This window comes from Euleptes europaea, chromosome 7, assembly GCF_029931775.1.
Source record: "Euleptes europaea isolate rEulEur1 chromosome 7, rEulEur1.hap1, whole genome shotgun sequence".
In the NCBI taxonomy this organism is placed as follows: domain Eukaryota; kingdom Metazoa; phylum Chordata; class Lepidosauria; order Squamata; family Sphaerodactylidae; genus Euleptes; species Euleptes europaea.
Genome location: NC_079318.1, coordinates 75,364,691 through 75,384,845, shown reverse-complemented (window position 1 = coordinate 75,384,845; position 20,155 = coordinate 75,364,691). Strand labels below are relative to the sequence as shown.

At 48.6% G+C, this 20,155-nt stretch overlaps 1 protein-coding gene across 1 annotated transcript; it reads left to right on the top strand.

Annotated features, from left to right (window-relative positions):
• Nucleotides 1-765: 765 nt before the first annotated feature.
• On the top strand, nt 766-1,128 carry LOC130480995 (39S ribosomal protein L14, mitochondrial-like). The gene has a single exon (XM_056853632.1). The coding sequence runs from the start codon at nt 775-777 to the stop codon at nt 1,108-1,110; it is 336 nt and encodes a 111-aa protein (XP_056709610.1). The 5' UTR covers nt 766-774; the 3' UTR covers nt 1,111-1,128.
• The last annotated feature ends 19,027 nt before the right edge of the window (nt 1,129-20,155 follow it).

Here is a 20,155-nt window from a genome sequence, read left to right as displayed (position 1 = left end):
CAACCCAAGAACCCAAACTGGTCTTTCAAGATTTGCTTCCTTCCTGAGCTGCTCAGGTACATACACACATTTCAGACATAACGTTTGTGTAATATGTAAGAGTTTTCTGATGCATGATCTATGTTTCCCTGGTCATTGCTTTTGGTGAGTAGAGCAGGCTGGGAAATTCCAATTTCAAAGAACCCAAGGGAGAACTGATAATTCTCCCGTCACTCTGCTTTCCTAAATTCCCACTGTTTGCTCATCAGGAAGGCAGTAACAGTGAGGACCCCGGGTTCTGGAACACAAGGCTGCTTCCACATGGGTTGCCCCTTCTGTGGAAGCAGAAGTGAGCAGGGTAAGAAGCTCTAAGGAGGAAATTATGGTAGCCACACGTCATGCTTGTCATGAGTATGGTATTATGTTGATCGTCTTCCAAAAGCAGAGGCATGGTCCTGGGCCCGGGAAGCCCGGCTTGTGACCAGAATCCTGATGGCTCTTTTGAAAAAGTGTTCAAGGTTATTCCTGACCCAAGTGAGCGGAGCAGCCAATCAGCGGAATTTCAGGTACAACTTTGCGTCTGCAGAAGGTGGTGTTTCTGGGGTGACAGGCAGCTGACTAAAGTCAGCCCCACCCCTGGGAATGCCTCCTTTGGTGCTGGCAGGAGCCCTTGTGCCTGGGAGATGTTGCCGTGGCAGAGTCGCCCCCCTTCTAAGCTCTAGAAGAGTGTAACTTGGTTTAGGATTGTGTCATAAGTCTACCAGCGCCAGCAGCGTGCGCAACGCGATCCAGAAGATGACCCGTGTCCGAGTGGTGGATAACAGCACCTTGGGAAACACACCGTATCACCGGCCGCCCAAGTGCATTCTCGTGTACAACAAAACTGGAGTGGGCAAAGTGGGGGATAAAATCCTCCTGGCTATCAAAGGGGAAAAGAAGAAGGCCTTGATTGTGGGTCACAGAATGCCTGGCCCTCGCATGACTCCCAGGTTCGATTCCAACAACGTCGTGCTCATTGAAGATAATGGGAACCCAACTGGGACAAGAATTAAAACCCCGATACCCTCTCTCCTGAGGAAGCGTCAAGGGGAATTCTCAAAAGTATTGGCCATTGCCCAGAACTTTGTATGACAAGTTATTCAAACATCATATCGCACAGTGTTTCCTGTCTGCGCCTAGCTCTGAGGAAGAAGAAAAATGATCAGAAGTCTTTCCTTCTGCTTATGAAGTAAAACTCGTTGCTTTCTTAAAATAAAATTATGTCCAGTCAAAAGCAGAGGCATGCAGTGGTTCGTGTGGAGCAAAATCCTAGAAAGAAACCACACACACACTTATTTGCACCACATCATCATGGGACGGGAAGAAGCATGCAGATTTGAAAATGACAGGACATGTATAAGAACTTTTAAGTTATAAACATTCAATAGCTGCCCTTTTAAAACAACTCCTGAATTCCAAGATGTACTTATCCATATTCTGTGACTAGAATCCATTATGCAGATCAGTGGTTCTCGCTCTATGGCTCACGGAGCGCCACATTTGCAATTATCATCAACCAAAAGAGCCACATTTACTTTAATCTTTGGCGAGAGGAATGCAGCATAGGGACAATCACCGCTTACCTTTTCCTCTGGCAGCAGCTGTTTCCAGGTGGAAACCACCTGCCAACCAAAAGCCCCATCTGACAAGAACCTTGCCCATTTTCCTGGAAAATGGACCAATTGCCGCATTGGGGAACGGTGCTCAGAAGCACCAAAAGTGACATCTCAAAGAGCAGAGTTTGGATAATGCAGAATTCAAGTTATTTTTCTAGTTCACAGTATGCACAGTCATAATAATTCAAGAGCCACCCTGCAGCCCTTAAGAGTTCAGCCCTGCTGTACAGAATGGACTTGAACCGGGTCCATTCGGTTCAGCAAAAAGCTTCCCATAGTGGCTAGCTGGATGCCCCAGGAAGAACCATAAGCAGAGAACCAACGCCCAACCTACCACTGTTATAACTAGGGTTGCTAGGTCCCTCTTCACCACTGGTGGGAGTTTTTTGGGGGCAGACCCTGAGGAGGGTGGGGTTTGAGGCCATAGAGTCCAATTGCCAAAGCGGCCATTTTCTCCAGGTGAACTGATCTCTATTGGCTGGAGATCAGTTGTAACAGCAGATCTCCAGCTAGTACCTGGAGGTTTGTGTGGTAAACAAAGGTTAGCGTGCTGTAGGATACTCAGCAAACTATTGCCTTAAGGCAATAATTAACAACACATGTTTTTGCCTATATACTATCAGTGGTGGATATGTTATTAAATACCACTACTTTATAATCATTGTGTCTAGCTTGTGAAGTGCTGTTTCTAGTTTGCTGAGTACCTGGAGGTTGGCAACGCTAGTTATCACCCTCTGGAAAGTACCCTCCCTCTGGAGTCCTGTTTCTAACACTGCCCTGTTTCCAATATTGAATGTGTTCGGGAACAGTTTTTGCAAAACCTTTCCTGCTCTCCTTCTCCGCCTACCAACTTGAAATATGTTCCTAGTTTGCCAGGGGGAAGGCAGATTCTTTACCCATAGAATAATACCAGACTCTGCTTGGGAAGACTGCACAGGCATGTATGGGGAGTCCCAGTTAATCAAACAGCCTGGCAGGCACCCTATGGCTGTAGCAGCTGGGACTTCCCATAGGGTTGCCAGCTCCAGGTTGGGAAATTCCTGGAGATTTGGGGGTGGAGCTTGGGGCAGGAAGGGTTTGGGGAGGGGAGGGACTTCAAAGAGGTACAATGCCATAGAGCCAATCTTCTAAAGCAGCCATTTTCTCTGGGGGATCTGATCTTTGTAGTCTTGATACCAGTTAGGGTTGAGATCTTTTGCCGCTGTTATCTCGATGGCTTCTGAGGGGCCATCAATCAAGTAGAAGGAGGGTGGGGTGGGCTGCCTGCGTGTCCAGTCGCTCTCTGAGAAATGGCTGCTGCTGGAAACTTGACCTGGGCACAGAGAAAATGGATTCCCTCTGGTTCTCCATGAAGGGCTTCTTTGTCCTTGGTTCCTCCTTGTCCATTTCGCTCAATGGTGCGGGAGCCTCTATCCCACTGGTTCCCAACCAGGGGTCCATGGACCCCCAGGGGTCCACGAGAACTAAATTAAGGTCCGCAAAACAAAGTTATAAACCCATAATAAATTAATATTTTCAATTAAAAGTTTTCTATTATAAAAATATATATTCAAATATTATTCTAAGTTTAATGTTTAACTAACAGTTATGATTAAAGTTTATTTTCAAATTCTCAGAATTTTTATTTTGAACCTTGGGGTCCCTGCACCGAACAAAAAAGTCCTAGTGGTCCCTGATCAAAAAAAGGTTAGGAACCACTGCTCTATCCATAGCGTCTGGGCTTGACACAGGTCTGGGACAGCTGGGAACACGTGTCCATTTGGTTACCATGTAACACAGTCCTGGAGATGGCAACCATTTGGCTACAGTGTGCTGCCCAGAGCTCTGGAAGAAAGGCAAGATGAAATGAGACTGGTACTCCCTACAGTAAAATCTGGAGTTGCTTATTGACTACCCTTATCAGATGTTATTCATTTACAGATGAGCTGCCACAGCAAAGGTTTGGAATTTCATTTCCATTCAGGTTGCCCATTGCCACGGACCTTGGCATGCTGCCGACAGAAAGCCCCTGACGGAGATTCCAAAAATACTTCCAACTCTAAGCAAACTCAGGGCTCTATGGGCAAGCCAGGAGTGTTTTGAAAGGCCTCGGGCAGCTATGCACACAGATATAACAATTCTGTTGGGGAGGGGGTGGTTTTTCCTGTTCCATGGGTGATCCATGCCTAGGACACAGCTTCTGCTTTTCGGGTTAGCGACAGCATAAGCGTTCCTGATCTCCCACCTTTGGCATGTAACATATGAACAGGACAGGGTAATCTGTGGTAAGCTGTTTTGCATGCAGAAGGTTCTCAGGTTCAAACACCAGCTACTCCAGGTTGTGTAACGATTCCAGGGAGTTAGCTGGGTTAGTTAAACCAGAAGTCAAGTGGTACCTTGAAGACTATTCCAGCATAAGCAGGTGATGTGACAGTAGGGTTCCCAGGTCCCTCTTCGCAACCGACGGGAGATTTTTGGGGCGGAGCCTGAGGAGGGCGGGGTTTGGGGAGGGGAGGGACTTCAATGCCATGGAGTTCAATTGCCAAAGCGGCCATTTTTCTCCAGGTGATCTGATCTCTGTCGGCTGGAGATCAGTTGAATTAGCAGGAGATCTCCTGCTACTGCCTGGCAGTTAAAGAAAAGACAGCACGTAGCTCTATATGCAAAAGTATCAAAACAGTGTATTACAATAAAGTGAAGACAATAGTGAAGTGCAAACCGAAACTTAAACACAACTAAACATAAATTCTATATGCACTCAATATTGGTAACTCTTCTTAGTGAGTCCAAACAAAGACTTTTAAAGGTTACACATAAGAATTAAATAATGTCTGAAAAGACTGAGTTGCGTCTTGGCGCTTTCAAAGGAAAAAAAACCAGTTTTTTTTAATGAGATGTTTGATGTTATAGATGAGATGGAAACGTCTTCCAGAATTTGTAAACGTTTTTCGCTGGGTTCTGCTTCTTCAGCCTGTAATACTGAAGCTCATAGGCAGCCCAATTTGCGGCTCCTATTTTATACTTTAAAAGCTCTGCAGTCTCTGTCATCTGGTGTGGCAGGGCCTTCCACGTGGAAGGGCAGGATGGCAAATATGCTCAGCATCATTAAAAATAAACATGTACACACCCATCCCTCAGGTGAGAATATAATTTAACACTAATCGACAACAATCCCAACAATAAAATCCAGCCATGTATTGAAGCGTAACAGCAGATTGAGGCTGGAGTTCAAGGCGGTGAACCGTGGAGAGAATTGCTCAGGGCATCTGCTGAGGACATCGCAGCCTTGCCACGTGGCCGCTCCTCAGAGACAAAGAGGCTACATTTGGCACCACTGTCCAGTCAACAGCAATATATAGGACAGCATTTCCAAAGTTCAGAAAGCAGAGGCACACTTTCTCCCTCCTGAATTAAAATCGGAGGCCTAGTTATAGCCCCCCATCTTACTTTTAAAGCATATACCGTATTTTTCGCTCCATAGGACGCACCTTTCCATAAGGCGCACCTAGTTTTTAGAGGAGGAAAACAAGAAAAAATCTTGTTTTCCTCCTCTAAAAACTTGTCCTATGGAGTAAATGCCCTGGGAGGCGGGCGGGCGCACAGAGCACGCCAAGCCGGCTCTTTGCACCCCCCCCCTTCCCAGCTGGGAGGTGGGCGGGGGCTCAGAGCGGGCTGGGAGGCGGGCGGGCGCTCGGGCTGGGAGGCGGGCGGGCGCTGAGAGCGAGCTCTGTGCTCCCCCCCCTCCGCTTCCCAGCTGGGAGGAGGGCAGGCGCACAGAGCCGGCTGGGAGGCGGGCGGGCGCTCAGAGCAGGCTGGGAGGTGGGTGCGCGCGCCAAGCCGGATCTTTGCACACACCCCTTCCCAGCAGGGAGGCGGGCAGGCGCTCAGAGCAGGCTGGGAGGTGGGTGCCAAGCCAGCTCTTTGCACCCCCCTTCCCAGCTGGGAGGAGGGCAGGCGCTCAGAGCGGGCTGGGAGGCGGGCGGGCGCTGGGGCTGGGAGGCGGGCGGGTGCTCAGAGCGGGCTGGGAGGCGGGCGGGCGTGCCAAGCCGGCTCTGTGCTTCCTCCCCCCCCTTCCCAGCTGGGAGGAGGGCAGGGGCTCAGAGCGGGCTGGGAGACTGGTGCCAAGCCGGCTCTTTGCACCCCCCCTTCCCAGCTGGGAGGAGGGAAGGCGCTCAGAGCGGGCTGAGAGGCGGGTGGGTGCTGGGGCTGGGAGGCGGGCGGGCGTGCCAAGCCGGCTCTGTCCTCCCTCCCCCACACTTCCCAGTTGGAGGCAGGCAGGCGCTCAGAGCCGGCTGAGAGGTGGGTGCGCGCGCCAAGCCGGCTCTTTGCACCCCCCCCTTCCCAGCTGGGAGGAGGGCAGGCGCTCAGAGCCGGCTGGGAGGTGGGTGCGCGCGCCAAGCCGTCTCTTTGCACCCTCCCTTTCCAGCTGGGAGGAGGGCAGGCGCTCAGAGCCGGCTGGGAGGTGGGTGCGCGCGCCAAGCCGGCTCTTTGCACCCCCCCCTTCCCAGCTGGGAGGAGGGCAGGCGCTCAGAGCCGGCTGGGAGGTGGGTGCGCGCGCCAAGCCGGCTCTTTGCACCCCCCCTTCCCAGCTGGGAGGAGGGCAGGCGCTCAGAGCCGGCTGAGAGGTGGGTGCGCACGCCAAGCCGGCTCTTTGCACCCCCCCCTTCCCAGCTGGAGGCAGGCAGGCGCTCAGAGCCGGCTGAGAGGTGGGTGAGCGCGCCAAGCCGGCTCTTTGCACACACCCCCCTTTCCAGCTGGGAGGAGGGCAGGCGCTTATAGCCGGCTGGGAGGCGGGCGGGAGCTCGGGCTGGGAGGCGGACGGGCGCTCAGAGTGGGCTGGGACGTGGGCTGGCGGGCGCGCCCAGCCGGCTCTGTGCTCCCCCCCGGTTCCCAGCTGGAGGCAGGCAGGCACTCAGAGCGGGCTAAGCCGGCGCACAGAGCCGGCTGGGCGCGCTGGAACGGCGCGAGGCGGCTTTCCCCGCCTGCCTCCCAGCGCGCCCAGCCGGCTCTGTGCACACATTCGCTCCATAAGACGCACCAACATTTTCCCTCACGTTTGAGGAGGAAAAAAGTGCGTCTTATGGTGCGAAAAATACGGTAACCTGCTCTAAGAGGGGCTCACTCTGCATTTTTACGGGGTTTGGACACATTTCCTGACTGAAAGATGGCAAGGCAGTAGGGATTCATACAGAGGCACAACAGGGAGCCCCCCCTAAGGATATTGCTGCTGTCTCTCTGCATTGGAAGGGACTTGATAGAAATATGCCCATGCAAGCTCTCAGCGCTACTATTCAGTTCCTGCAGATTGCGAGAAAGCTTCACCAGAGCACAGAAACATGGATGCCGCAGGCCGCCTCCAGGGTACATAGGTACTCTGGGCTCACAGAAGTCTTTAATGAATTGACCACCTAGAAATAAATAAGTAATAATAATCATTATCATGGTTTGGAGCGGTGGAGTCTGATCTGGAGAACCAGGTTTGATTCCCCAGTCCTCCACATGAGCAGCAGAGACTAATCTGGTGAACTGGATTTGTTTCCCCACTCCTCCACATTAAGCCAGCTGGGTGACCTTGGGCTAGTCACAGTTCTTAGAGCTCTCTCAGCCCCACCTACCTCACAGGGTGTCTGTTGTGGGGAGGGGAAGGGAAGGTGATTGTAAGCCAGTTTAATTCTGCCTTAAGTGGTAGAGAAAGTCGGCATATAAAAACCAACTCTTCTTCTGCTGCTGCTATTGTTATTTTATCATCGTTTGTGGGTATTCAGAGCACTTCACATACTTGACCTTCATCCTAACAACCCCCTGTAAGGCCTGTGTTACTGTAGATTTAGAGGCCCCCCCCCATTTCATTGGGGCTTGTCTGGTGCATTGTGACAAGGGCTGGTTTCAGATTTGGAGGGGCCTCTTGGCAAAGAATGCCCAGGGGGCCCCTCCTCTCTTCTGCCTACCACCATGCCCCCCTCTCATGCCTTCCTTCCCATTCCCTTCCCACTGTCAGAGCGCCAGGATATAGCTCGTATGTTGCAATGCCTGTACACCCCTTCCCACATGAACACATGAAGCCGCCTTTTACTGAATCGGACCCTTGGTCCATCCAAGTCAGTACTGTCTACTCAGACTGGCAGCGGCTCTCCAGGGTCTCAGGCAGAGGTCTTTCCCATCACCTCTTTGCCTAGTCCTTTTAAATGGAGATGCTAGGGATTGAACCTGGGACCTTCTGCATGCCAAGCAGATGCTCTACCACTGAGCCACAGCCCCTTCCCGTCATGAGCCCTCTCACCATCTGCACTCACAGATTCCTCCACTACCCACATGCCCATTCCCTGACAATACTGGCAGTGCATATGTCTGGGAACATGGATGGCAGCGTGCTTGCACGCAAGTTGGGGGACAGCAGGGGAGTTGCATGGTCAGTGGTAGTAGGGCCCCAGTAGAAGCCCTGGGCCTAGGATTGCCAGGTCCCTCCTGGCCACTGGCAGGAGATGGGTTTTGTTTTTGTTTTTGCCAGATCCAGGTTGGAAAACTCCTGGAGATTTGGGGATGGAGCCTGAGAAGACAGGGACCTCAGTGGGGTACAGTGCCATAGAGACCACACTCCAAAACATCCATTTTCTCCAGGGGAACTGATCTCTGTAGTCTGGAGATGAGCTGTAATTCCAGGGGATCCCCAAGTCCCACCTGGGGGCTGGCATCCCTACCTGGGTTCCAGCTAGGGTTGCCAACCTCCAGGTACTGTAGGGAAAAACAGCACACAGGCTCACTATATATGGAACACTCTATGTTGAAATAATTTTCCAAAAACAGTTTCTTTCGTGTTATTTTACATATATTAATCCACAAACTATGTACAAACAAAGTGCATTACATGTACAAACAAAGTGCATTACTTATGCGAAACGCTCTCATATAACTCAAAGCGAAAGAGACCAGAGTCTATAAAGCTCCCAAAGAATGATGAAATTAACGCTGTAGCCGGTAGTCACTGTGTGATCTATCAGAGTTTTGTATCACAGCAATAACCCGAAGATCGGTGGAATATCTTCACCCCGTGTGTTGGGGTGAGGGCCGGGAAGCACCCAGCATCATGGGAAAGCAGGGAGGGAACGCTCTATCCAGAAACGTTTTTGCCAAAAAGCTTCATCAGCCAATTTCTCATAGAATGTGATCTCAAAAGACCTAATTCCGTTTTTCCAGCAGGATTCACAACGAATTCTCCACCCCAAAAACCTCCTGCTGGTGGCGAAGAGGGAGCTGGCAACCCTATAGCCCCAGCAGCTGTCCCACGTCAAGCTATGCTGATACTGGCCCTGCTTGTGACCCTAGTGTGGTCACAGACTGCAAACTACCTGGCCATCAGGACTCCACCAAGCCCAAGACAGGCATGCCAAATGTCGAAGGAGGAGGTAGAAGCCTACTTGCCTGTGGCTTGAATGCCAACTCTCCTTTGCCCCTGGTGAACTGGGTAAGGATATCCCAGTTTTTGGGCAGTTTCAAACCTCTCTATATCCAGAGGCAACAGCAGGACAAATGACCCCTGTTGGTTCCCGAACTGCAACCATTTTCTGTCATTTCGCTTTTGACTTTCTCAAAACTAGTCTGGTCTTTAGCTGCCATATCCTTTGCTCCACAGCAGCCAAGCTCCCGGTAAACACTGCAACCGACCGATGGGCTTCCCTGGGGCTCAAGCTCTGAATGGTCTTCTTTTGTTTCCAGGCCCAAGGCCCAGCCAACAGCACATTAACATAGCTTCCCCTTTGTTTCTGTACCAGAGAGATAGTAGCCAGCATTCAGCAAAGTGTGTAATGTGTGCAAGGGGAAACTGGGGCAGAAGACAATGCCCTCATTGATATTTCATGTGTTGGGGGAAGGGTAATGCTGGGGGTAGGAACCTGTCATCAATTTACGCATTTGTATTTGATTTCTAAATGGCACCCATTGCTTAAACCGATTTTAAAAATTTATGTAAAAGGGTAACACTGAACCCCAAAATGTTAAGAGTCTCATACAAATTTCATCTCAGTGCGCTAACATGAAGCAGCTTTAATAATACCATCTCCAGAATGACCAGTATAATTCCGCTCGTGGCTGATAGAAGAGCCACATCGAGGAAAGATTATCATCACGCGGAAAGGATGATCATGCGTGAAGTAGTTCGCAAGCTCAGACCCTCTTGGAATATCTATTTTTCTCACCATTGGCAAAATCCACCAGGAAGTTCTCCTCTGCCAGGTCCACTGAAAACAAATGAGAGCGGTGCGAAAACAATGCTTTGTGGGTCCTCAGAACAATGCTGCAAGGCAGGTTTCCAGACTGCCCATTTTACAGACGGGAATTGAGGTTAAGAGCAAGTTTGTGGTTCAAATGACACTAGAGTTCAGATCTCCAGCACTGAATCAAATAATGCTGCACCAACTCCATAGCCCTCTGTGTTCACTTAATACAAAACCTAGTGATTAAAAAGAATCTAGATATATTAGGCAAATACATACCAATAACATTGATGATAATCAGTTTCTTTTAAATGGAAAATGTGTAGACCTCGTGATTGTGAGATAAAGTTCGCGAGCGTGGCAATATAAGTAGAGCAGAACTCAGTGGACAAAACTTATGGATTCTTTCGCATGTCTCCCATCTTAACAAGACAGTTCATCCCTGGATCACTTTAGTGGCCAAGATATCTCCGTTCTCCAATTTTCCCAGCTTTATCTTATTTTTCTCCCCTCAGGTAGTGGACCAAGCAGAAGTGCACACACGCATAAAAATGAAAGTGTACGGTATACTTATGTAAGGCCATTACTGATTTTCAGTTCTTCCCTTATCACTTCATTTGTTATTTTTATGGCAAGATAAGGAGTTGACATCTTCAGTGATTTCCCCTTCCAGCTAGAATTATTTTCCCCACATGTGCATGAATCTTATTGGCCGTTCTCTAGCGCAGTCACCCAGGTGAAGGGATAGAACCCTTCTGGAATTCAGTCTGCTTTACCTTTTACTATCCTGAACACTTCAACAATCTCCTCAAACTTCAACACTTCAACATTTTACAAAGCATTCTGCAAAGGTCTATTGGAATCAAGTTCAAAAGCAGATCCCACAAAAGTAATTTGCTTTGAACCCACTGCAGGAAAGAGAAAGAGGACAAGGAAAATCTGGCAGATGTGAAAGTCTTCTATTAATAAAGTCACACCTTTCAAAGAAAAGCGAAGTCACTGGTGGAGGGAGACAGTATACACCAGTCATCCGAGCATGTAAAAAAGTGATGTTTCTTCTTGTTTTCTCTAGTGTGCTTCAGAAGTGCTGTTCTCCCAAGGAATTGCAGCAGAGTTGGCCCCTGACTGCAGCCAGGAATAGCCTCGTCCCCTCAAGACTGTAGCAGAACCCACAAGATTGCCCCATCTCAAAACAGTCATCACACGCTAGGTGTGTATTTGACTCTGGCGGAAGAAGGTAGGACCCCATTGTTGTAAACACAGAAGAGCCACTAATGTTGCAGCTTTTTGCAGAGCTGCCGGGATCCAACGCACCCCCTCCCTTCCAGAATGACTACAGGAGTCCCTCAGCAACCAGCAACAGAAGAGGGTCCAGCTCCTGGGATGCTTTTTGGCACCCAATAAGGTTCTGTGCCTATACGGCAAGGCCAAGAAAAAGCCCTGACATAGGCAAGTATGGGTTAAACTTTGTCTGTTTCCCTCCGCCTTTTTTCATGCATCTGGTGGGGTTACGACACCTGTGGCATTTCACTTCCCTGTGGAAAGAGAGCAAAAAAAGCAATGAGGAAAATGTGGTGCGAAGCTTTCTGTTACGCTGATTCTTCACTAGGGTGCTCCAGACCATGGGCTCTTGCTGCTGCTCCACTGAGCAACGGGATGGGCAGGGGGGGCAGGGAGGAGTAGGGTTGCAGGGAGGACTAGGTCCCTTTTCGCCACCAGTGGGAGGTTTTGGGGGCGGAGCCTGAGGAGGGTGGGGTTTGGGGAGGGGAGGGACTTCAATGCCATGGAGTCCAATGGCCAAAGCGGCCATTTTCTACAGGTGAACTGATCTCTATCGGCTGGTGATCAGTTGTAATAGCAGGAGATCTCCAGCTAGTACATGGAGGCTGGCAACCCCAGAGAGGACTGGCATCCACAACATCACTTTCAGTGCAAACCTGGAAGTGACATGCATCCTAGAGCATCACAGTGATGCTAAGACATCGCCTTCGAGTTCATGCCAGAAGTGGCATCACAGCATTGCCATGACATCAAACAGCAGGACTCTGGGATTGTCAGTACTTGGCTGGCAACCCTATTCTCCACCCCACCCTTTCCTTATGGGTGAACCTACAAATCTGCCTTATATAGACTGTGGGTCCCATCTAGCCTAGAATGATTTACTCTGACTGGTTGTGCCTCTTTCCAGGGTCTCCGACACAGGGCGTCTCTCAGCCCTGCTCCACAAGATCCTTTTAACTGGAGAGCCCGATTGGTGATTGAGACTCAGCCTTTTGGCATTCAAAGCAGGTGCTCTGCCACTGAGCCCTTCCTTGCATCTTTGCCCCGTCCATATGCTACTACACATCACAATGGCAGCTTCCCCACACTCATGGGTTTGCCACTGTAGAACAGATGGAACTAAGCAAAGACTAGCAGGTTGTTCACAAAGGCCTTTTATGCATGGCTATTTCCTCACAGTCACCTCTCCCCCCCCCCCCCACACACACACTGCTTCAGGGCTTTGCTTTGATTATGCATGCCTTTCCCGACCATCAGAGGTTGCCTCGCTCTTCCTGAGCATTTCTGCACATTTTGCCCACATTTTCTGGATGCGGGCTGAAACAGCATCTAGAAAACACGGGCAAAATGCATAGAAATGCACGAGGAGAGCAAGGCGACCTCTGACAGTCGGGAAAGGCATGCATAATCAAAGCAAAGCTCTGAAGTAGTCAGAGAAACCACGAGGGAAACAGCCTTGCATAAAAGGCCAAACTGTGTTCTGGAAATCTCAGGAAAGTGGACCAGAAATATTGTTGTCTTTGCAGTATGTAGCCATTTGGCATGTTATATATTATCACATGCTTCAGTTCACCTGGAGCAATGCTCAGCCAAGCACATCTGGCCAGTGTCCTGCCTAAACCGACGTATGCCATAGAAATGTGGTTCTCAACCTTTTGAATATTAAGTCCCACAAATCACTCTATCAAAGAGTCTGGACCCCACCACAATAGAAACAAAACACCCACTTCTTCCAAGAAAGACATTCTGTTGTTATCCCTAGCATGCCAAAAGGTCACAGATGGCTAATCTGTGACAGGTAGGGTTGGCAGAAGATGGCACATCACTCTTGCAAGTGGACTTGGGGATTGAGGGAGAGCAATTTCCTAGCAATCGTCATGCGCTGCCGTCCCAGCCCCACCCCCTAAAACCTCCCACCGATCAAGGGGAGGGTCCTGGCAACCCTAGCACAGACACAAACTGTAGCATGAACTCAATGGTAGAGGAAGGTCCAGGTCCGGTTGCTGCCAGATCCAAAGAAAAGGATCTCAGAGCCAGGAAAGGCCTACTATAGGTTGGAGACTCACTGCCAGCCTTGAAAGGACTAAACTAGATGGAGCAGCAGTCTAGCCCATTTTTATCTTGCCCTTCTTCCTAGGAGCTCATCATGGTGGTGCGCATGGTTCCCATCTCCTCCATTTTATCCTCAAACAATACTGGCAGCTAAGTTCGGCTGAGAGAGAGTGCCCGGACCAGTATCACCCAGTGAGCTTCGACCCGTATTTGTACCCAGGGCACCCCGACCAACTCTAACCACCCAAAGTAAACATAAGAAAGTTCCCATGCACCCTATCTATGTGAAGGGTGGGGACAGGCTTCTGTTGTTCACAGATCACTGATTTGAGCCCTGCCCAGCACATATGACAATCCCCCTTATCCCCCTTCTACTTTCTCAATAATTGTTTAATTCTAAAATGAAAGACAGGTGATGAATGAAGAGCTCCTGATTGCAACAGCTCACCTTAACTCTTTCAGCTTACTTTAACCTTTGGATCGTATAATGAATGTCCATCAATGAGAAGTCAAAATCAGTTCAGGGATTGTTTTCCAAAGGCAAAGGGGGTATATCCATGCTACAACCATAAACTGGTTTAAATAGTCATTCCCTCTTTCCCACAGAATTGGCATTCAAAGGAAGAGGTGAGGAATCCCTTACAGAATTTTCAGTACCTAGTGAAACTACAATGTTCACTGTTATTTGGGGGAGGGGAATGGTGCTGGCTAAAGTTTATAATACACATGGGCCCTTGTTAGCATAGCTTTGACCAAATTCATACATGTATTTAAATCATCTGGCTTCTCTACACTAAATCAATGGAAGCTGAATGTGTGAACTCTGCCCATTCACATAAGCAACAGATTGCTTGATGCTTGCACACACACACACACACTAATAAATATGATTGTGTGAAGTGACCCTCTAGGGGGTTCAGTCTGGTACATGCCTGCAAATCATCCTACCTGCATCTCGATGCTTTCATAGATATCATCAAAATGTTTTTCTGGGATGGGAGGTGGTTCTTCTTCACTTTCTTCTGTGGGCCTGTCATGGTTTTCAGGTTGAAACTGCTGCTCTGCCTTGGGTTTTTTGCACACTCGAGCGTACATGGCCCGTAGCTTCTTCTCCACATCAGATGTGGACTCAGCAGGAACATCTCGTTCACATGTCAGTTGCTGCAGTTGCGGATGTGACTCATTGCGCTCGAGGGTCACCAACGAGTGTACTGATGCGTCAGCAGACGGCAGGTGCATGCCCATGACTTCTGCAGTCCTGCGCTCCTTCCCACCAGATTCTGCCGACCCCACAGCAGCACAACTGGAGCTTTCGGATAGCAAGCCAGAACCTTCCTCGCCTTTTGACCAGTACCCAGAACACAATTCCCTTTCTTCATCCTCGATACTTTCGTAAACTCGGCCGTCCACGCTTGGATTCAGTCGCTCTTTTCTAGATATGTCCTCCTCTCTTGGAGTCATGGGGAGTTTCCTGAGCTGCAGCAAGCCTGGGATGGTTGCATTTGGACATGATGCTTGTGGAGCAGAGTTTATCGGATGTTCTAAATCTGTCATTTCGGACTTCTCTCTTTTTTGGTGGTTTGGGCTTGTCGTGCCTGGATATTTCGAAGAGTTTGCTGGCAGAAGGTGTGCAGCGCAACCATTTGTTTGGCTCTCGGCTGGGTTACTTGGCAAAGAGCTACCTGTTGAGAAAGACTTCATTTTAATTGTGTGTTCGTTTGAGCTCTCTTGGGGAAGGGGAGCTTAGGAAATACGACTCCAATTTTATAAACAATAAATATATCTTATAAATAAAACATAGGCGTTGAAGAAATATGTTACAAATAATGTGCATTTATTTCCCAGGATAAAATGGTAGCTAGCCATACACTACTGAAGCCTCCCAAAAGCAAGGCACGAAGGCCAACCTCAAGAGTTACATCGAAACAACAGACTACCAGCTGCCAGGGGCCTGGCAACGAGTGGGAGACTGGGAGGGACGGGGAAGTGGCGTAGTAGGTGTCAGTCACAATGTGATGTCACTTCCTGGGAAACCCAGAAGGGATGTCATGCCTCTTTAAGAACTGTTGGAAATTCTATGATAAAAGAAGCTTTATAGGCATGGGGAATCATTGGCCTTTTATGCATGGCTGTTTCCCTCGCAGTCACACACTGATGACTTTGGGCCTTTGTTTTGATTATGTATGCCATTTCCGACTGTCAGAGGTCATCTTGTTCTCCTCCTGCGTTTCCCTGCGTTTTGCCCGCGTTTTCAGGGACCTGTTTTATCTCGAATTTGAAACGTGGGCAAAACACGGGGAAACGCAGGGGGAGAGTGAGACGACCTCTGACGGTCGAAAATGGCATCCATAATCAAAACAGAAGACCTGCAGTCCTCAGAGGGGTGACCACGAGGGAAACAGCCATACGTCTCCAGAGAGAGAGGTGCCCTTTTCTTGACCCTCCCAAGGTCCATCTCAACATGTTGATTTCAAATCATGAGTTGCAGTTCTTAGTGGGATGTGCGTGTGTGTTGTTCCGACTTTTTGTAGTTATGCAACTACCTAAAGGTGGCATTAAAGGGGAGGAGGTACATGTGGGGGATCCTGGGAAAAAGAGAATCAGAGCATTGTAGCAGTGATATGAGTGGCTACAGTGATCACTGGAATGGTTAAAAGGGAGAAGAAACAGCTGGGGAGGAGAGGGCACACAGTTGTGGGAAAGGGAGGAACAGAAGATCAGCCGGGAGTCTGCAAAAACAGCCATCTCCAACCATCACAAGAAAGGAAAACTGCTTTTGATCCCTCGGTTACCATTCTCATTTTCTGCAAAGCAAACTATTGTAAGCAGATTCCACAAAGTGACAGGCAGCCTGCCCCTCCCAGATTAAACAGGGTTCCCCACACCCTGTTTGCTTCCTTGTGTGGTAATTCATGCTGCATGTGGCACAGGTGAGATTTACTTGTGGGGCTGAGTTTGGGGCATTTATGCAGCTCCTAACTCCCCAGCATCCAGGTACTTTTGGTCAAGTGCCAATTTATGCAATAAAGTTGTTTCTTTTGTTAAGAATTTAAGCTAAGCAGGTTCCAGTTCTGTTTGCCGAAGAGCTGTCAATTGTCTTGTCTGCCAAAGATACCTGTCGAGCAGGTTCTTAATCCTAATGATCAAATAAGAATACCACTGTGGTCTAGCACAGCGGTCTTCAAGCTTTCTAGACCCAGGAACCACCTTTAATACCAAGGCAACAACATGGGGCCCAGTTACCTTCCAAATAGCAGTAGAAAAAAGTGGCTTTATAGGAATTCATAATCCAGAAAGTAAGAGTATCCAGCTCCTCCTTTTCCTATCACATGTCATGTGGGTGGCCTCCTGCCCCATGCTTGCATGGATCCTATGCTGCTGTCTGAGATTACAGGTGGACCCAGGGTCTGGAAAGTTTGGTGGCCACTGGGGTATAGTAACCAGAGTATGTTGTGTCAGCCTTTGTCTAAACAAACCATGGTTTACCCTGATGCCTTTGCATTATTTACTTTATTTACAAGTATTATTTCATTGAGCATAGACTAGTGGAAATAAAACAGGCACTGTTTAATAAAGCAAGCAGTGGATCACTGGAGAGCAATTTGTGCAGGATCCTAAAGCTGCACCCAGTTTCAGTCTGGAATAGCGGTTACACTGGGGCTGAGGAGATTCAGGTTCAAACCCCCAATTACCATGAAACCTACTAGGTGACCTTGGGCCAGGCTTTCACTCATACCCTAACCTACCACACAGGGAGGAGGGGAGACCCATATATGCTTTGGAGGAAGGGCAGGATGAGAATGCATTAAATAAATGAATAAAATTGTCCATAACTACAATTAGAAGCACACTCTTTCTCTCTCTCTCTCTCTTTCTACCTGCCTGCCTGCCTCCGTCCATCCAAAGTTGCAAGCTAGAGTTCCGCTGTTCCTCTGCTCCCTCTCATCAGCTGGAAGGGCCTCGTTTCCCCCATATTCTATGGGTATCTTACTCTAAACACTTAACAGAGATCCCCAGCTATTATGACACAACCTCCTAGCCATTATTTCTCATTTGTGAACCATTACCCTACTATCCTACATTATTAATCACAGCCCATCCACGAACTGGTCTGTCAGTAGCTGTAACTACATTTTGCTTGTGGATTGCTGGGGAAGAGACTATTTGTTGTTCTTATGTGGTAACTTTTAGCTTGAAAGCATTACGAAAAATATTTAAAATAGCTAAGAGATTCCCCTAGAGAACTGCAAGATTCCAAAGTATCTTATCTGGGGAAGGGAAGCTCTAGTCCACAAAAGTTTATGATGGAATAAAAAATGGTTAGTCTTTAAGGTGCCACAGGACTGCTTTCATTGTGATAGACTAACACAGCTGCCCTGACCTGGATAGCCAGAGCAGCGTGATCTTGTCAGATCTCATAAGCTAAGCAGGGTCAGCCCCAGTTAGTACTTGGATGGGAGACCACCAAGAAAGTCCAGAGTTACCTATGCAGAGGCAGGCAATGGTAAACCACTTCTGTTTATCTCTTGCCTTGAAAACCCTATCGAGTTGCTGTAAGTTGGTTGCAACTTGACGGCCCTTTCCACCACCACCACCACAGCATGGCTGCCTGTTATACTCCCCTCAAGGGAAATGGCAGGATGTGTAGAAAATGTTGACTTTTATTTCTTAAGAATACACCAAACATGAACTAAAACACTTTCAAGACCAAAATCACTTCAAGCACTGAACTGCCATCTCCATTTCCCCAGCCTGCCACATAATTCAGTCTTAAAGAGGCAGTGGCATATAAACAATCAAACATACAACTTACACCAACTATGGTCTTTTATGCATGGGAGTTTTACCTAGGGTTCGAGGCTCTCTTGACCCACACTTTTCTGTTCTGAATACTAAAAATGCCATGCATGTTGTTGTTTGCCCTGGAGAAAGTCCTGGGGTTTCCGGAGTACTGTAGAATCACCAGCAAAAATCTGGAAGCGTCTGAGTCCCTGCCCCTTGGAAAGGCTGCTTTGTAATTGGCTGTAGTGCTTACTGTGAGAAAAATGGGCTTTCATTAAAAAAAGAAAAAGCCATTCCCTTCAGCGGCTGTGTGGCTGCAGGAAACTCAAGCTGGGTCTGGGGGACCTGGACCCAACTCTTTAAATACTCTAAAGTGTACGCTTTAGTGTACACTTAAATATACTAAATACACTAAGTACACTTAAATACACTAAATACACTAAAATACACACTTAAATACACTAAATACACACTTAAATACACTAAATACACCTCTGCCACCAGCCTTGTGGGATCTTCTGAAGCACCTCTTGCCCTAGTGGAGAAAAGCCAGGACTGCTTTGAGGAAGCATTTATGTGATGTATTTATTTATATAAATAAAACCACAAAAGGGGTCGCCATAAGTCGGCTGTGACTTGAAGGCACTTTACACACACACACAAACATAAATAAGACAGCCAGATTGGTGTAGTGGTTAAGAGCAGCGGACCATAATCTGGAGAGCCAGGTTTGATTCCCCACTCCTCCACATGAAGCCTGCTGGGTGACTCTGGGCCAGTCGCAGTTCTCTCTGAACTCTCTCAGCCCCACCTACCTCACAAGGTGTCGGTTGTGGGGACAAAAAGGGAAGGCAATTGTAAGCCACTTTGAGCCTTCTTAAAGGTAGAGAAAAGTTCTTCTTCTTAACCACTACGATGGACAAGCGTCCTTGGTTCTCTGCCACAGGACTTCAGCCTCCCCATAGTGCAAAGTGCTTCAGAGGCAGCCACAGGTCTTCAAGAGACTGTCAGCAGGCAAGATGGGGCCTGTCAGTCAGAAGATTCACAGCCTCATCCTGTTGCTGGAGCAGCTGGGGTGGTGAGGTATGGCGGAGCATTAGGAAAGCAGCAAGGTTTTCCCCTTGGGATACTGCATAAATCAATGGATAGCTTTATGTGTAAAGCCACATTGCATAGCAGCTGTGGGACATATGAAGCTGCCTTATGTGGAGCCAGACTCTTCCAAGGCCCACGGAGGCTAGGAAACAAATACCCACGGCTCTGAAAGTCCTTTCTTCACTCCTTGAAACAGGAAGGACTCTGTGGTTAACTCAGCAGTGAAGGAAGCGCACCCTGCAACTATTCAGGGCATTTTTGTCTGCTTTCTTGACAGATGTTCTTTCTTGAGAGGCAGTGTAGTGTAGCGGTTAGCGTGTCAGACTAGAATCTGGGCAACCAAGGTCCAAATCCCCACTCCATCACGGAGGCTCACTGGATGATCTTGAGTGTCACTCTTCAGCCATTTGTTTTTCACAGCACTGGCTAGCATCTAACCGGGGCTCCAAAAACCCAAAGAGCTCAATGAAACCTTGCCATTTAAGGCACCTGCAAGCATATGTATTTTATTTCTTAATTCACTTCATTGATACAGCCTTTCTCCCCAATGGGGACCCCATGTGGCTTCCACTGTTCTTTCCTCCTCCCTTTTACTCTCACAACAACCCTGAGAGGTAGGTTGAATGAGTGTGTTTAACTGGCCCAAGGTCAACCAGCAAGAACAATTACTATTACCTTGGATGGAACAAGAAGTGTGCTTTTTTCCTCCTAAAGCACCATGGTTCTTGCAGAAGGAAAAGGCTGTTTTTCTCCAGTCCTAAAAGATAATCACTTAAAGTTTTCATGCAGCCAGAGTGGGGGAGTTCTGTTGACACACAGCAAGCACCCTGTCCTAGCCAGGATAGTGTGCCGCGATCTGTCCTGGCAGCTTCTCAGCTGCTCGGGCCGTTCACAAGGAAACCACAGTGACTCATCCGACTCAGCAGAACTCTGCTGTTTGGGTGCCCAAATCTGCACACAACCCATGTCTCTGCACTCCCCTTTGTGCCCCAAGGAAACGACACAACCTCAGCTTTGGAAGTCACAAAGTCTCCCGTTTCCTCTTCTATTCTCTGTCGTGGCTCACATTCGCAAGGAGCTCGGAGAATAAAGCAGGGTGCCAAGTGTGTGTTTGCACTATCA